This window comes from Pezoporus flaviventris, unplaced genomic scaffold (genome assembly GCF_033815535.1).
Source record: "Pezoporus flaviventris isolate CSIRO_AGI_PZ_B2104156 unplaced genomic scaffold, CSIRO_AGI_Pfla_v1 ptg000001l, whole genome shotgun sequence".
Classification (NCBI taxonomy): Eukaryota; Metazoa; Chordata; class Aves; order Psittaciformes; family Psittacidae; genus Pezoporus; species Pezoporus flaviventris.
In genome coordinates this window covers 6,919,518-6,936,188 of record NW_026892549.1, presented here as the reverse complement: position 1 = coordinate 6,936,188, position 16,671 = coordinate 6,919,518, and the positions used below count along the sequence as shown (strand labels likewise).

At 44.9% G+C, this 16,671-nt stretch overlaps 1 protein-coding gene across 4 annotated transcripts in view; it reads left to right on the top strand.

Annotated features, from left to right (window-relative positions):
- The first annotated feature begins 203 nt into the window (after positions 1–203).
- ESYT3 (extended synaptotagmin 3) overlaps positions 204–16,671 on the top strand; it is a 33,427-nt gene continuing 16,959 nt past the window's right edge. For all 4 annotated transcript variants that reach the window (XM_061473530.1, XM_061473612.1, XM_061473456.1 and 1 more), the window contains exons 1-7: positions 204–547; positions 6,576–6,617; positions 7,502–7,636; positions 8,171–8,247; positions 14,601–14,667; positions 15,263–15,352; positions 16,390–16,445. In XM_061473530.1, the coding sequence (XP_061329514.1) occupies positions 263–547; positions 6,576–6,617; positions 7,502–7,636; positions 8,171–8,247; positions 14,601–14,667; positions 15,263–15,352; positions 16,390–16,445 (752 nt within the window). In that variant the 5' untranslated portion in view covers positions 204–262. The remainder of the gene's footprint in view (positions 548–6,575; positions 6,618–7,501; positions 7,637–8,170; positions 8,248–14,600; positions 14,668–15,262; positions 15,353–16,389; positions 16,446–16,671) is intronic.

The window sequence follows — 16,671 nt, the reverse complement described above, 5'->3', positions numbered from 1 at the left end:
CCTCTCGCCACCAGGCTGCCCCTTGTGTGTGCGCCCCCGCCGCACGCTCGCTGGGGGGCGCCATAGCGCGGCTTGCCCCTCAGGTGCTTCGCGCGCGCTCGCTGGGGGGCGCCATAGCTCGCGGGGCGGGGCGGGGCGGGCACTCGGCGCTGGCGGCCGGGCTGGGCTGGTGCCCCGTGGCGGGGTCGCGCCTCCCCGCCGGGCGGGGACGACGCAGTCTGCAGGGGCGACCCCACGGAGCGGGGGGCTCCGTGCTCGCACCATGCATCCCGCTGCTCCCTCCCTCCCCGCTGCCCGGCGGTCGGGCTCCCTGCCGCGGCTGCTGCTCTCGTCTGCCGCGCGGACGCTGCTGTGGCTCGGTCCCGTCTACCTGGCGGGGTACCTGGGGCTGAGCGGCAGCTGGGTGCTGCTGGGGCTGGCGCTGTGGCTCTGCTGGGGACACAACCGGCGGTGGAAGCGCGACCGGCTGGCTGCCGCCTTCGCGCTGCTGGAGGATGAGCAGGAGGCGGTGTGCCGGGGCTTGGCCGCCAGGCACCTGCCCGCCTGGGTGAGTGGGGACCCGAGCGGCGGGAGCCCCGGCAGCGGGCACGCTGTGAGGTGTGCGGCGGGAGGCTCCGGGCTGCGCAGCCGGAGCAGTATGGGGAGCGGGGTGCCCCGTAGCGAGCAGCCGAAGGGCAAAGAACAGAGGTAGCAGCGATGCCTTGGACCGAGCGGTAACGTCTCTGATTTTGAGGTCTTGATCAGTAAAGTGAATGCTAAACTGGAAGTTGTTTTAGTCGAGGAGATGCGCATGTTGCTGTAACCATGCTTATAGAAGAGACTGCTGTATCTCTGGAGAAATCTTGTTTCAAATATCTACTGTTGCATTGCAGGTATTTTGGTGTAGACGTTACTTACTTTAGACCTTCTCATCCAGAAGTTTTTTTCCCCTTCTCTTTAGTGTCATTGGAAGAACATAAAAATCAATAAACATAGTATTCTCTGCCTCCAGAAACAATATTTAGAGCCATCTCTTGATTGTATGGAGAGCCAACTCCTGTTTGTTCTTCACGTATTTTCCTAGCTACTCTAGGTTTTAAAATGAAGAAACTCAAAAAAATAGCTGCAGGTTTTATTCTATGTCTTTGGTTATTTGTTGTGTAGCCTTGGTTTGATAATGGAAAAGAATGAGGATTTTTTTTTTCCTCCTTCATAGTCATTTGCTTAGCATTTAAAACATGTCAGGGACTGGTAGGGAAATGCCTTTCTTGTAAGAAAGAATATCAAAGAGCTCTATTTGTAAGGAGTGTTGCATGGAGACATTTATAGTCAGCAAACTGTTTTATATAGCCTACAGCACTTGGCTTTTCTTAATAGTGTGGGAAACAAAAGCAGTTGGCACTTCTGAGAAGTGAGGCCAGGGTCTCCTAGCAGAGCTGGTGCAGCTCCCTGCATATGTTCCTTCCCGCTGGGCACAGAAGCCTGTGTCTGAATGAAGTTTCTGCTTGTTTGTATTGACAGAGCATTTAACATAACCCTGAGCATTAACGAGTGTGGTGGTGTCAGTTCTTGCCCTGATCCTGTAAGAACAGTGTTGTATTTTATCCTCAAGTGGCCTGAATCCTGCTAATGAGAAACTGAGTTTCTTAGTGTTGAAAAATCAGCGTCACCCCCCACAACACTCTCTCTCTCTCTCCCTCCAGAGTTCTTGGGTTTTGTGGCTGAAAGTGTCAGGCTTTGCTAGTGTGTGGGCTGGTGGTCGATGGAAAGGATCATTGACTCAGCATTCAGGAGGCAGCGCCATGAGCACTGTGTCTCCCAGGAAGGATTTTGACAAACAGAGACTCCAGCGGAGCCTGTTCCGATGATCAGGGTCTGGAGCACCTGAAACGTGCATAGAGGTTGATAGAGCCTGGGCTGTTCAGCACCCTTCAGGAGAAGGGAAGGCTTAAGGGGGATCTCAGCGCTGTCTCCAACGGCCTAGCACATACTCGTAGAGGTGGTGCGGTCAGACTGTCTTCAGAGGCCTCGCTCCTGACTTGTGAATCCTTGGAGTTGGCTGCTGGAAGACAGGATGTAGGACCTATGGGTAAAGGGGCTGCAACTGTGTGCTTTTAGTCTTAGCATTTGTCCATATTGCCACTTCTCTTCCTTTTCTATGGTGGTAACTTTTATTCTCCATCAGTGGTGTTTGCTTCCACACCACATTTGTGCTTGATAGTCTTTTAAACTCCTCAGTTTTAGATTTTTCTTCTATCCCCTTCTTTGATTTGATCATCTGCTTCTACCCTGTGCCTGTCTTGGGGGCTGAGTCTCACCTCCTGTGTGTTCAGTTTATTCTCTGTGGTGTCATCTTTTTTTGTCTATAATTTTTGCCTTTCAGTGTTCATGCACCTTCAATTGAAACAACTCTAAAAATGTCCCTTGTGTTCTTCTCTCCTGACATGCAGAGGTGGGAGTAGGAATGCAATTCAGGCTCAGGGAAGCAAGGGCTGGATGTGCAGTGTTGTAATCCTAGAAATGCTTCTGGAGTTGTGAAGCAATGGCAGTGTCTTAGGGGACTGGTAAACAGTTGTCTGCTCATGTGTCCTGTGGTAAAATGAGGAGGGTCCATCCAGTGAAGAACTAAGAGCAATCACTGATTGCACTGCTTGGTTAAAAACCGTTCTCCCTTAGAGCAGCGCAGTGAGTGGCTCCTTCAGATGTGACTCGGGTTCTGCTCAGTCCTGGTATCGGCTGTTAGGAGATGCATTCATATTGCAGCCTTTCCTTCAGAGGGGGCGCAGGGAGGGTTTCCCTCATCGACTCAACCATCTGTTTCAGGGAGCTTGCACAGTTCTTTTGCAGCACCGGTTTCTTGGCTGAAACCAGCCAGTAAGTTTGGAATAGAGGCGTTCCTATGCTAGACATCTTACGTGGGCAGGCTGTGCTTCCTCAGGAGACCAGGCTGAAAATCTGCTCACGTTGAGCAGAGCCAGGTCTGTGACTTGGAGAGGTGACTTCAGCCTGTGCTGCCTTTAGCAGGACTTCTGTAAAACCAGTCAGTGCCTGGCACAGAGGTAGCTGGGCTTCTACCTTCATTCTGGCTCCTTCATTCTGGTGATGGTGATTTGTCTGTGTTGCTCTTGCAGCTTTTAGCAGGTTGCAGGTGAGAATGTCCGAGCATGCTGGATTTCTTCCTGATGTTAAACTCCTTTTACCAGGATGAATTGATATTACTGGGTACAGAGCAGTCCTTTTAAAACTTTGCCAGTTAATTCCTCCTTTGACCAAAAGGTTTCTTTATACTTTTGTTTTTGCCCCTGCACAGGGAGCTAAAAGCCCTGTATGTGTGTCCCCAAAAAACCTAACAAAACAAAACCCCAACCAACCCAAAACCCCCAAACAAAACCCCAAGCAAACACATACACACACCCCCATGGATAGATTCCTGTGTTGAAGAGAATGTCACTGTTGTGTCAGACATGGGTTTTGCTGTTGCTATAATTGTTGGTGTGCCCTGCTTCAGGGCAAGGTGGAGCCATGTAGAAACTTACACATTTTCTTTACTTGATGGTAATTGGCCCTTACCTGATGGTTTTGATCTTCAAAGCTCTTTTCAAATGCTAAGTAATTTTTGCATCATTCCAAAAATATTGGCAAGAAGTAGTCTTGCTTTTGTAAGTGGGGAAAACTGATTTTGATAGTGTGACTTGCCCAAGGCTTCAGGATTAAGTCTTCTTCTGGGATAGTGTTAACTTAGGCAGCTCTTTGTGGCTGGTTCTGGGCTTAATAGGAAGTGTTCTGAGCTTCTCTTACCTGTGCTGTATTGATGACAAACTTGAGGACAAGACCTTGCTGCTAGCTCTCACCAGTAACAAGGGTCAGAAGTGAGTCTGAAGTTCAGAGCATGTGCTTAAAATACAGAACTGTACATGGTTTGTTTGGGTTATTTTTTTTTTTTTTTTGGGGGGGGGGGGGGGGAGGGGGATGTCCCAAAACATACACTAAGTTCTTGGAGTAAACTGTTGGGATAAGAACAGAGCTTGGTAGTGTCACTGAGCCAAACTAGAGCAGAACTCTCATTCTACTAGTGGGACATGCATGTAATAAGAATACCCTGTGGGTGAGAAAGGCTTTGCTCAGAGCTTATGTCTTATTAGACAGTGGATAATACAGATGTAACACCTGGATACCAAGCTCTGCTTCTTCTGCAGAACTGCTCAGCTGACCTTTGGTATTGGGAACCCATGGATATGTGGGAACCCATGGATATGTGGTGGTGTTTCATAATAGGCAGAAAGCTGGTTTTCACCAGAAACCTGTAGTTGGCCGATTTGTGGTGTTTGCCTCTGTGAGAGCCCTGTTGTGTTAGCCAAGGAGCTCCTGGTGGTCTTTGGTACCACAGAGCTACAGCAACGCTATTCCTTCCATCTGTCAAAGGAAACTGAGGCATAGGGTGCCTGGGTAGGAGCTGTGTTGCAAACACATGCATGAGGCAGTGTCAGGTGGGATGGAAGTGTACCACAAATGGCTGCTAATCCTATCACAGCAATCTGAGGTGTGACACAGGGATATGTGATTCATCGTGGTTGCTTTTGGAGTTTGCCGTGGGCTGTCTGGTTTGACCAGTGTCTGTGTCCCAAATAGTGAATTCAATTTTGCTTTTTCTCAAGGTGGATCTAGCTGCTGCCTCCTTCTCACAGTTTTTGCCTGTTTCCTGATGCTTCTGAGTGCAGTTCCAGGTCTCTTAAGCCACTAGTTTGCTTCTTGGTTGCCTCTTGCAGTGGCATCTCTAGCAGCTTTGGCTTTAGTGAATAATCCCAGCCATCTTTTGTGGCTTATGTTGTGCTACATTTCTCCCCTTAACTCTGGTGGATCTCACATGTGGGCTGTGACTTTCTCACTGGGATGTGGTGAGAAAGTCATAGCTTAACTGTTGCCCTGAGTCCTGGTCTATCCTTCCTTCTGGGTCACATCTCTCTCCTTGCTGCAAGGTCTTTCGAAGGACAGCTTGCGGTGCAACTTCTGTAACTTCTCTACCCTTCCTGTGACTGATTCAGAGCTGTGGTACGAATACTGTGGAACACTGGCACTTGGCAGTTATGTAGGAGCTGGGGACCAGCTGCCTTCAGGCTACCCAGGATTTATGTGTCCTGGCAGAGGACTGTTTGGTGAAAGATGAAAGGCTGGCAGGTGAAGTGGAGGTCCCCAATTAGCAAAATATGCCTTACTGTAAAATGTCAGCAGTGTTTTTTCAATATTGATCCCTCCTGGTGCTGTATTCTCACTTTATCATACAAATAGAGCTGGGTAGGCTGACATTTCCTTGCGTTGTCTTATTTAATGGAAAAGTTGCTATTTAGAGCATCAAAATAAATTGCTTGTAAAGAATATGGTAATATCATTTTTTAATGCAATAATTGAAAATAATTTGAAGCATTATTTGAGCAGGGGAAATGGGCTCTGAAGTCATACATGAAACTGGAATAAAAGGCAATCTACTGTTCATTCCATCTGAACATCTCTGAGCACCTGTCTGAAAGCTGCAGAGTTAAACAGCAAGCCTTTGACTGAAGAGTGTAATTCACAGTTCTTGTGCAAGGCAGTAATGTGTTGTCCTACCCAAAGACTATTATCAAGCTAGATGATAGTTGAAGGAGTCTCTTTGTATTTGGGTGCTCTTGTGGAGCTGAGCAGAGCTTGAAAGTCCCCTGCTGTGCTGTCCTTCCCTTCTGCAATAACCTGGTACCAGCTCATAGCACTGGCTGAAAATACCACATCCATGACTAATGTGCGATTGTAGTAAGGTGATTGTGGCTCTTCACTCAGCAGCTTCTTGATGAGGTTTGAGAGATCAGTTAGTTACTTGTGAGTGGCCTGATATCTGACTGTCCTGATGGTAATTAAACAAGTCATCACTTCAGGGAACTTGGAGGATTTTGTAATGGGCCCATACGCTTCCTGTTGGCATTCAATGCGTCCCACTTGAAAACATGATGCATAAGTGACTACTTCATTTTAATCTGTCCTTAGCCTCTTTAAAAGCTCTGAGATGTGAAAACACTGGAGTGTTACACATGATAGTGTATGCTAATAGGCTTGAGCTCTTACAGTGCTGCTTCTGCCTGAAGCCATTGCCACTAAGTTAATATTGGTGGGGAAATGCTGCCACAACCAATAAACTGAGTTCCCCAAGCAGGTTCTTATTTTCCAAAGCACAGTGTCCTGGTTGAGGTGAGCCAGTACAGGAAACAGGACCCGCACAGCTCATGATCTTGAAGGGAAGCAGGTTCTTATGGCTTCCCAAGGCATGATCAAGAGAAGGATGAGAAATCTAATGATGCTGCATGCCATGAACAGGATATGATACTTGCTTTAATTATATAAACGTGCCCAGAGGCATGCTGGTGTATCAGTGCACGTGTGTTCTTTTGTCTTTTACTGTTTTTTGAGGTAGTAAATTATGAAATGTATGTATGAATGAGAGCAGAGGGATCTCGACTTACTCTGAAGCTTGTTCAGGCTCTGTGGTATGCTTTGCATGTGTTGGAGTATGCAGAAACAGATAGCATGTGGCATTCACTGTTTTGTTTTGCTTTTTTCTTTGCATCCAGGTTCACTTCCCTGATGTTGAACGAGTGGAGTGGCTGAACAAGGTGAGGAGCCGTCTGCTCTGAGCTGCATCGTAGCACAAACTGTGTGGGCCACGTCTGAGAAAGTTATCAAGTCACTAGAGTACAGCTCAGTCATATGAGTGTCTGTACTTAAGTCTTGTGGCCAACTCTATACTAGAGTTGCCACTGAGGTTTTGGTGAGAGCCAAATGTGTGCCTGGTTGGTGATATGGGTTTGATGAATTTGACCACAACACTTCATTCTGAGATTAAAAAAATAAAAGCAAGTAAGAGTGTGTGTGTATGTATGTATACCTGTCTGTATGCGTATGTGTGGCGGTATTATTATTTTAGCAAAAACAGTTGCATTTCCTCTTAACCAGAGAGGTCCCCAGTGAGGTCTGAGGCAGGTTCTCCTATAAGCAGATTTAGTCCGGCTCTGACTGGAACTGGACTCTGGAATTCAAAGCAAAACGGTTGAACTTGCAAATTAACACCCAGTAACTATCCTGGTTTTCTTTTTAGCAAACTTTCCTCTTCATGAAAAGCTCATTTCCGCTCCTTTTAAAATAAACCTGACCCCAGGGAACTTTGTGACACTTTAGAGCAATTATGAACTATTGTGCTTTAGCAACTTTAACCCTGGGCTTTGCCGGCTCAGCCCTTGAGGTTAGAAGCAGTCAATAGACTATAGTCTATATAATAGTCTATAGAGTCGAAAACTCACCCTTCAGTTCCTAAAACAAATTCCTTTGCTGAGGAGTTGAGATGGATCCTTCCATAAGGATGACTTAACTGCACAAATGTGACTTGGTAAAAGAACAGACGTTAATAGCCAGGTGTTCTGTAACGTTTGTGTCTGTTTCTCAACAAAAGATATCATATACAAAGAATTCTCAGACTGTTTCCCCTTTTGCTATTCTTTAGGTCCTTGTACAGGCTTGGCCGTACCTTGGGACAATCCTGGAAAAGACATTTAAAGAAATTGTTGAACCAAAAATCAGAGCAAAGAATGTACACCTGAAAACATGCACCTTTACCAAGATCCACTTTGGCGAGAAGGTAGTGTAAATCCTTTGCAGCATTGGCAGGTCAGTCTTTTCTGAAAAGCTTGGATGCAAGGGGAGTCTGATGTTAAGCTCTTTAATAGCCCGAAATGTTTAATAAAATGGTATTGGTACAACACTGCTGCCTCCTTTGTTCCCTCCTCATGTTGACTTGAGCATCTTCACCATGAAGGAAGAAATGTATAGGAGACACACACATTCAGTCCCACCAGCTGTCAGTATCATGGGACTGGAGATGGGAAAAGGGGCATGTATCCACATTTATTTTTGTAATAGAGGAGTTTTCAGTGCTTCCTAAAGCTTGCAGCTTGGACTGCTTGCAACCAGCCTTGGATTTGAGGACTGCAAAAGCTGCTCACACTGCCTCTTTAAGGGAAAAACTAGTATAGTTTACTTGTACTTCACATGCAGTTGTGCAAAGTCTTTAATGAATGCTTCTGTAATCAAATTGATTGAAGTTAGTAGGACTTTTCACTTAGGCTTAACTTCAAAGATATTAACTATGTCATATCTTGTTTCTTTATTTCAGTGTCCTAGAATCAATGGAATAAAAGCCTATACCAAAGAAATCGACAGAAGACAAGTTACCCTAGACCTGCAGATATGGTAACATTATATCATTGATTATGTAGATGGTCCTTAACTCACTGCCCATTTGGCACTTGCATGTGAGTTGTCATGCTGGACTGAACATGCAGGCCACTAAGATCAGCATGAAGTGCAGAGGTCCTTATTTTATATTGAACTAGCATGATACAAGATAATCTGTCCCCAGCTGGATGTCCTCAATATTTAGAGAAGTGAGATGTTGTGCAGCAGCCTTTAAGTCAGAAAGCAGTGTCACCTGCACAGGTCTAGGTGTTACCTGCTCTGGCCCATCCCTGCTGCCATGGGTATAGGAATGTTCCCCTTGCCTTTGCCATTCATGGTAGTAAGAACCCAAGTTTTGGAATTGTATTTTCTATTCTGACAGCTCTCAGGCATGGAGGCACTTGGTCTGTCTTGTCCCACTGTGGTTCCTGTTCAGTGCAACCTCTCCAGTTCTTCCAGAACTACTCATGCTATTTATTTTTCAATTCCTTCCCCTAGATTAAGCCTCTTGTTTTAATCACCATTTGTTCCATGTGCCACTCTGCACATCTGCTTTTTTGATTACAGCTGTTCTCTGAGCAGAAAACTGCCTCTAGCTCTATTAGCAACAACAACAACAAAATTAGATAAAACATTTCATACCTCCCAGGCTGTTTTGAATGAGCTTGTGTGTTTTGTTAACAACAGAGGCAATGTAGAGCTAAACTTTCTCCTTGCTTAGCCTGGAGAATGGAATTACTGGGGGAATTGCCACCTGCATGCTGCTGTAGCTCTGTAAATTTAGCAGTTTGAGCTGCCTAATTTAAACTGCTTTACTTCATGGTAGTGCCAGAAAAAGGCAGTTGTGAAATTGTAGTGTCTTGGCAACAGCACAGAGCTGCTCAGAACTGTGCCTGCTGCTTAATGTGGCAATGGCATGGCAGCATCCCCAGCCCTGGCAGAGCACAATCACTCCCTGCAAAATGACATGCTTGATTTTTCATCCAGAACATGTTGTGCTTCAGTGCTGTCAGTGAAGTGCTCTTTGTAATAGCCAGACCAGTTGAGGAGCATTTGGCAAATCATTTCTGCTTTCCATGTTGACATCGAGGGATTTGATGCCTTCAAGGCCCTGCAGGAGGTTGCTACTGCTCGCTGTTAAATTACTTCTCCAGGCTGCTTGTCCCACATACTCATTTTCACTGTCTTTTAACAATCCTCTGCAGAGGGATTCCCACACCTCCTCATTCCTGTCCCTCTGGCAGACCCGTCAGCATCTCCAAATGGCCAGACACTTCCTGTTCCTCATCCTGTTGATAACTTAACCTGAACTGTCATCTGATAACCCAAGTATTCTCAAGGGAGTATTCAGACTACCTTGTCTGTCTGATGGGCTCTGTGGAGGACCCAGTTTCTCTTACATTAATAGATTAAGATCAGCAACTAAGCTGGGAGTTGTGAAATCTACAGTGTCCACAGGAGGTATGTAGTCCACAAATGGACAGAAGCAGATCTATGAGCATATGAATAGTGGTGCTTTCCTGCCTTTTCCTGGATTGCCAAAGGAACTTCCTTTTTTTTTTTTTCTTTAATCAAAGAAATGGACAATTTCCACTTTTCTGGAGTGGAAATAATGAACCAAATCCCCATTACAAAATAGGCTCTCTTAGCTACCTGAGTATCAGTGAGTGCTTGCACTGGTGCAGCTGGTGCTGGGAGAAGAGCTGCTTAGAGGAGATGGACTTGAACTGCCCGATGTGACTCTGCTGCCCTTTGCACTACCTTTCTTGCCTCTCTGCCAGCTGCATCCTGGTGATGTTTAAATGGCTGGGTCTGTTCAAAGAGCTGCGGCCTGGCATCACAGTTCTGGAGAGGAGAGCAATGTGCTGTGGGTGCCAGTGCAATGCTGGTGCCAGTGCAATGCTGAGACCACAGTGACTGACTTTCCTCCCTGGGGTTAGGTTTCAGAGAAGTGTGGCTATGTTGCAGTGGGCATTAAAGGATTAACATGTCTCCATGTTATAAACATGACTCCTTTGTCTTGGTGCTTGCTAGCTGTAATTTTCTAGGAGTTCCCTCACTGGTGAACCCATGTGAGCTGGCCTTTTGGCTGCTTGGCTGGCTCACCACTGACCAGGGTGGCTGCAGCAGGGAAGGCTGAGCAGCTACTTCACGCAGGATGCTGTTATCCTTGTAGACAGCACTCCTGCCTTAGCAGCTCTTCCCCAATCCAGTGCCAAGTTACCCTTTGTGTTAGGCAGTGTCTTGCATTCAGAAATTTCAGTGTGCTCTGTAAATGCTTCTTGCTTTCAGTTTCACTATCCTCATGCTGGGGGCTCCAGAGCTGGATGCAGTATTGCAGGTGGGGCCTCATGAGAGCAGAACAGAGGGGCAGGATCACCTCCCTTGACCTGCTGGTCACGCTCCTTTTGATGCAGCCCAGGATACAGTTGGCTTTCTGGGCTGTGAGTTATGTTGAGCTTCTCATCGACCAACACCCCCGAGTCCTTTTCCTCAGGGCTGCTCTCAGTCCAGTCTCCACCCAGTTTGTATTCGTGCTTGGGGTTGCCCTGATCCACATGCAGGACCTTGCACTTGGCTTTGTTGAGCTTCATGAGGTTCACATAGGTGAACATGATGTGGTGCTAAATGCTATGGTTCAGGGTTGTGCTGTGTGAAGAAGCACTTCCTCTGTGTTAAATTTGTCATGTGATGTCACAGATTACATCCTTTACATGGGAACTGTGAAAAATAGCACATAGAGATCCCTTTTATGGTCAGTAGCTGTCAGCAGAGCCAGTGATGCAGTAGATCTGGTATGGCATGGAACAGAACTTGAGAAGCTGCTTTAATTAAATCTGTTAACAACAGATTGCATGTCTGCAGCATCAGAGCATTGGAAATGGTTCTGTAAAGCACTGCCTCATTACAGTATTTGCTGCCCCATGTGAAAGGACTATACTTGAGTTTTTGGCAGGAGAACCAAGGCACTGAGGTGATTACTTGTGAGGCACAGAGGCCTTTTGGCAAAGGCAAGGAAGGAGGCTATAAATGTTTCAAAATCTTTTGCTTGGTCCCTGAGATGATGCACACAATTGGTGGAATTAAGCTGTGTAAATTTTGTCACAGCTTACAGGACTGAACAGATTACCCTCAGGTCTTTTTGTGCACAGTTTGTCATATACCTGTCTGAAGGTCCTGGTGACTGTATTCTGTGCATGTATCTGCTTTCCAACAGATTTACCCAATCTACAGCTTTCATATGACACATAAGAAAGAATCGGGGTTCTTGCAGTGGCTAAATGAAACATGAGATCCCTGACAGACTGGGATTTGAAATCCCCAAACCTGAAATACAAGATCCCAGCTGGAAATAAACTGGCAATACTCTGGGGTCTCTAAACTATTTGCCCCAGATCCAAATCATGACTCTGTCCTCTGAGCATAGAGGGCTGAGAGTTGCATTTTCCAAATGAATTAAAGTTGAAGCATTCCAGAAATGGTCTCCAAAACTGCATTTTTCAAAGGGGGAACTTTTCAAGTGCACCTGCTTGATCTCCTACAGCTGCTTTTCTTCCCACTAATTCTGCAACTGCCTGAGCTACTGTGTAGCCATGTAATCATTGGCTATAAGTTTCAAAGTATTTGAAGGCACTGTTACCTCCCAAAAGAATATATTTCAATCGATAGAATCATAGAATAGTTAGGGTTGGAAAGGACCTTAAGATCATCTAGTTTCCAGAAGAACTGTTTCACATTTTCATTTCCAGGCTCTTCTGTGGCATTTACAGTGCATAAGAAGTCATAGAAGAATGGTGAAAAAATACGTATAAAAATATGTAGGCATTGCAATTTCCTCTTAGAAGAGACTCTCTGGACTTTCTAATGGACAAGTTTTAGAACAGAAGACAGTTTCTGTCACCTAGTGCAGAACTGGAGAAAGTAATCAAAAGAAGCACAAAAGTTAAGAGCTTTGGTGGAGTTTGGGTTAACTAAGTTTGTAGGATCTTACAGGAGCTAAACACAATTTGGAAACTTGTCAGTCTTGAGCAAAAAGGGAATACTTGCCTCAGGAGTCAGACTTGATAGGCAAAGGGAAAAGGCAGAGGTGGTCTGTTTTTTCTTGGTACTTGGTCACGCTTTCTTCTCTCTCTTATTTGTCTAATACTGCTTGCTCATTTACCCAAGTCCAAAGTCAGGCAGACTAAGCAATAGTGTCTGCTTTACAAAGCACTTGAGAAGGGTGGACCAGACGGCACTTTCTGCATGTGGGCTGATGAGAAGGTAGGGCTTGTGTGGAATTACTTTACAGAGGGAGGAATTGCACATGCCTTTTCTAAAGGAACACATACATACCCAGGTTAATCAAATTTGTCAGTAGGTGGTCTTGTAGCATCCGTGCTTTCACCCGTTGTATCATAACTGAGCCTAGCTTTTCCACCCAAGTACAGAACAGACACAGATACACCCATTTATACAAGCTTCTCCAGTTCACATCCATGGCACAGGCATGCTTATCTGTATTACCTTGTGCAACAGATGGTGTAGGAGAGACATGGGTAGCTCTTCCACCCTTCACAGATGGGTAAAGTATGGTCTTCTTGATAGTGGCAGAGGGGCTCAGCTCTGCACGCTTTTGAGTGTCAAGGCTTGAGTTTGGCTCAAGCATGCTCTGGGGGAGAGCAGCAGAGAGCACAGCAAAGTTACGCTGAGCAGAGGTGGCAGGCGAAGGCATGAGCAGCCTGGACTGGAAATGAGGAGCAAAACTAGTGAACAAAGCATGCATCCTTTTCACTGAGCACCCTGGTGTGGGGGTGATGCCTGTATGAAGCAGACTTAAGGATAATTGAAGGCTCAGGCTCTGACAAAAGAGGCAAAGACTTCTCAGACATCTTAAAACACAATTGCATGTATTGTAGTGTTACTGGAGAAAAGAGACATCTAGGACTGGGTGGGAAGAGTTTTTGACTCTGTGGAAAGCAATGAAGGTTGTAAATTGAAACACCCAGCTATTATTCATTGTGTTGGACACAGGCAATGGCTGAATTAAATCCTCTTGGATTAATTACTGCAAATTGAAGAACTCATTTTGCTTTCTCATTTAGACTTCTCTTGTGACAAAACTCTATTAGCACCCAGTGTAATGGGCTGTAAGATAATGTCAAATTTGTAGAAACTAATAAACGTAAAAATAAGCTTAATTACGTGACTAGCTCATAGGGAAGATTGTGTTAACTTTGGCATGGCCTGTGAGGTTGGTTATTTAAGAAACAAGAATGTTCTAACATTAAAGGCTTTTATTTGTGTGTTATGAGCTTTTAAAATTCTGTTAAGTGACTATTGTGAACAAATATTTGAGAACTTTGCTTGCAAAAATGGAGACAAATTCACCAGGTTACTCATTCCTGACATTTTTCTGGGGGAGAGGTAACATGTCTGTGTGCAAATTACAGGGTGAATTCTTGGCAACTGCAGCACTATTTGCCCGTATACATGTGGTCAGAGATACATCTTGTCCTTTGATTATGGGCTGAAATTACGCATGCAGGTGGCAAGCGCAGCACATTCACTGTGCTGCGGTACCTTTACACCCTGCTTTACCTGCAGGGTGTTTGTGTGTCTGCATCCGGAAGGAGCTATTTCTCAGTGGACTGAAAAGGAACCTGGTAGCTCCCTTCAATTGTTTTCTGCCAGCAGCATCAACAGATCTGCCAGGTTCTGCTTCCTGGGGAGTGGCTATCGGTTTCTGCATAAGGTGATGTTTGTACTTTATTTAAGTCTAAGGTGGTTTCTAAATTGCAAAAGTACCACACTCAGCATTCATTTTATTTAAGGCCTGATGTTCTCCATGGCAACTGACCAAAATCTGATCCAAATCATTGCCTTTTAATTCTGCCTCAAGGAAAGCAGGTTATTTTTAGTGAAGAATTTGTCCTTCAAGTGGACAGGGTGAGGACCCCATATGTAATGGTAGGATGGCTCTGTATTAGCTTGGGAGCTGGATCACCAGGTGGTGGGGTGGGATCAAGCCTTTGGCAGAGAAGAGAGCAAGAGGACAATTGCTACCGCTTTGAGACTTGAATGAGCCTGTTGATCCCCTCCTTAGAGCAAGCTTGCCTCAGCTAATGGCTGGTGTTAAGAATGGAAAAGGAACCGTGAAATACAGATTTTGATTTGACAATTTGCAGGTAGATCAGTCACAGCTGACTGCATCCTTTCTCTTGTGAAGATCTGACCCTTGTTCAATCTGCTCAACTTTCCTTTTTAAGCTGCTTGAAAATCCATCTCTGCCTATGTGGTCATGTTGTCAGTCATTAACCGAATTTCATTTATACTCTGTGCAGCCTAAAATTTTCAGACTGTGGAATAATGTGAGAATTTTTTTTCAGTTACGTAGGGGACTGTGAGATTCACATGGACATATCCAAATTTAATCTTGGAGTGAAAGGCGTACAGGTGCGTGCAGTGCTAATGTCTGTTCAAGGCTCTGTGGTGCAGGAGTTAGCATGTACCAATGGGAGCGGGGGGTCACGACACTTAACTGGAAAACCACTGATGAGTAGGCGTGTAGTAATCGGTTTTATCTCCTTTGGTTTTGGCTGGGCAAATGTTGCCTTCCATGGAAGGCACCCATATACCTCTTTTAAGTTTCTTAATGTGACTTTTAAATAGGGTCAGTGCTAGAGCATTGAGTTCATGTGGGACAGCTGCTGCCACTGGCACTCAAAAGAGTTGCAGGTTGGTAGAGAACTTCAGAAGAGACAGATTTGTCAGGGTGTTCATAACTGGGTCCTACATTGTTGAAAGCTAATAAGCGGATCACTACATTATACGTCAGTCAAGGTTGCAGAGAAGCTCCACAAACTTGGGAAGCATCGCCTGATATCCATAGCAGTGATTTGGGGGGGGAGAAGGTTATTGTTGTCATTAAATTCTAAATAAAATTACTTCAGGTGGGGTTTTTAAAATTATCTCAGTCACTGAAAAGCTCACAGTTTTGAAACTGCATCCTAAAAGTACCTTCAGACTCTGTTTTCCTTGCTATTTGCAGTTGTATGGAACATTGCGGGTGATACTGGAACCTCTTCTAACCGATGCACCTTTCATTGGAGCAGTGACCTTGTTTTTTATGCAGAAACCGGTGAGTCTGTAGTGAACTGCACTCCGTAGCATTCCTGCTTCTTGGTCTATCTTGGTGAACGGATAGGTCTTCAGTGAATGACACAAGCTGTCCATCACTGGTAACCCAAACTGTGCAACTGTTGAAGGCATTTGAATAGCAAATTCCTGATTGTTCAATGCTCCTCCTGAGCTCCGAGAAGACAGGAATGACTTTGCCCTGTTGTTTTGTAGTAGTGCCTGAAAAGTTACTTGCTTCACTCTAAGAATGGGAGGACTTTCCAATGGTGACAGCACAGGAGCCATTTCCTAGGCCTTTGCTGCAAGTTTCCTGGCAGGTGGATTTTAATTCTTCCCATTCATAGATTTTAAATACACTCATCTTGGGAGACCATTCAGTCATGCTTGTGCTTTGAAAATTTAAGGTCACTCGCCTTGTAGTTGAATTGTGGTTTAATAAAACATGAGAAACCTTCTAGTCTTGTAAAAAACTAGTTATAGCACACAGCTTTGCTTGCTTGTGGGTTATGGTCTGCTTGAGTTCATGGAAGTCATACATTTTTGATCTTGGATGAGGTGTTTTTGTGTTTGGATATAGTAGTATTACTTTAGCACATGAAAAAAACCTTGTGTGAATAGAAATACAAACTCCTGAAGTCAGGTAGTGTTTGTAAATCCCCCTGCCTCAGGGTATAGGCCAACCCCTAAGTGAAACGATGAGGAAACAACTTCAAAGTCTAGGTAGAGGTGTCAGATTTACTATGTATAACCCTAGGGCATCTGCCAGTGGCCATTGCTAGGGGCTGAATGCTCTCTTTCCCTGTACTTGCAGGACAAGTCCAAGTGATACCCTTATGTCATGTATAGCAGGTAAAATAGATAAGGGAATAGATACCAGCTGTTGGTCTCAGTGTACAGATGCAGTCACTGGGGCAGATTTTGCTTTCTTTAAACAGCTGGCTTTGTTTTAAAAGCATTTGCTTCCCTTTTAAATTCTACATTTTTTCTGAAATAAATTTTAATAGTCCTGTATAATTTTTCTCCCTGATCTTGTTGTAGCACTTGGAAATCAACTGGGCAGGCATGAGCAACCTCCTGGATGTTCCAGGGATTAAGTGAGTTTTCACTTTGCTTCATTTTACTCTTCCTTAAAAAAACTTTGGAATTTGGGACACCTGTGTTCTTCAGTAATCATCAAAGCTATTCTCAAGAGCATTGTATAAAATATGTTGTGCTGATACTCATCCCATTGTATCTGGCTGTGGAGTTTGTAAGACCTGAGGAGTGTGCTTTTTACAATCTGTCAAGATTGCTTCAATCACTTCATTGCATTTAGGATGG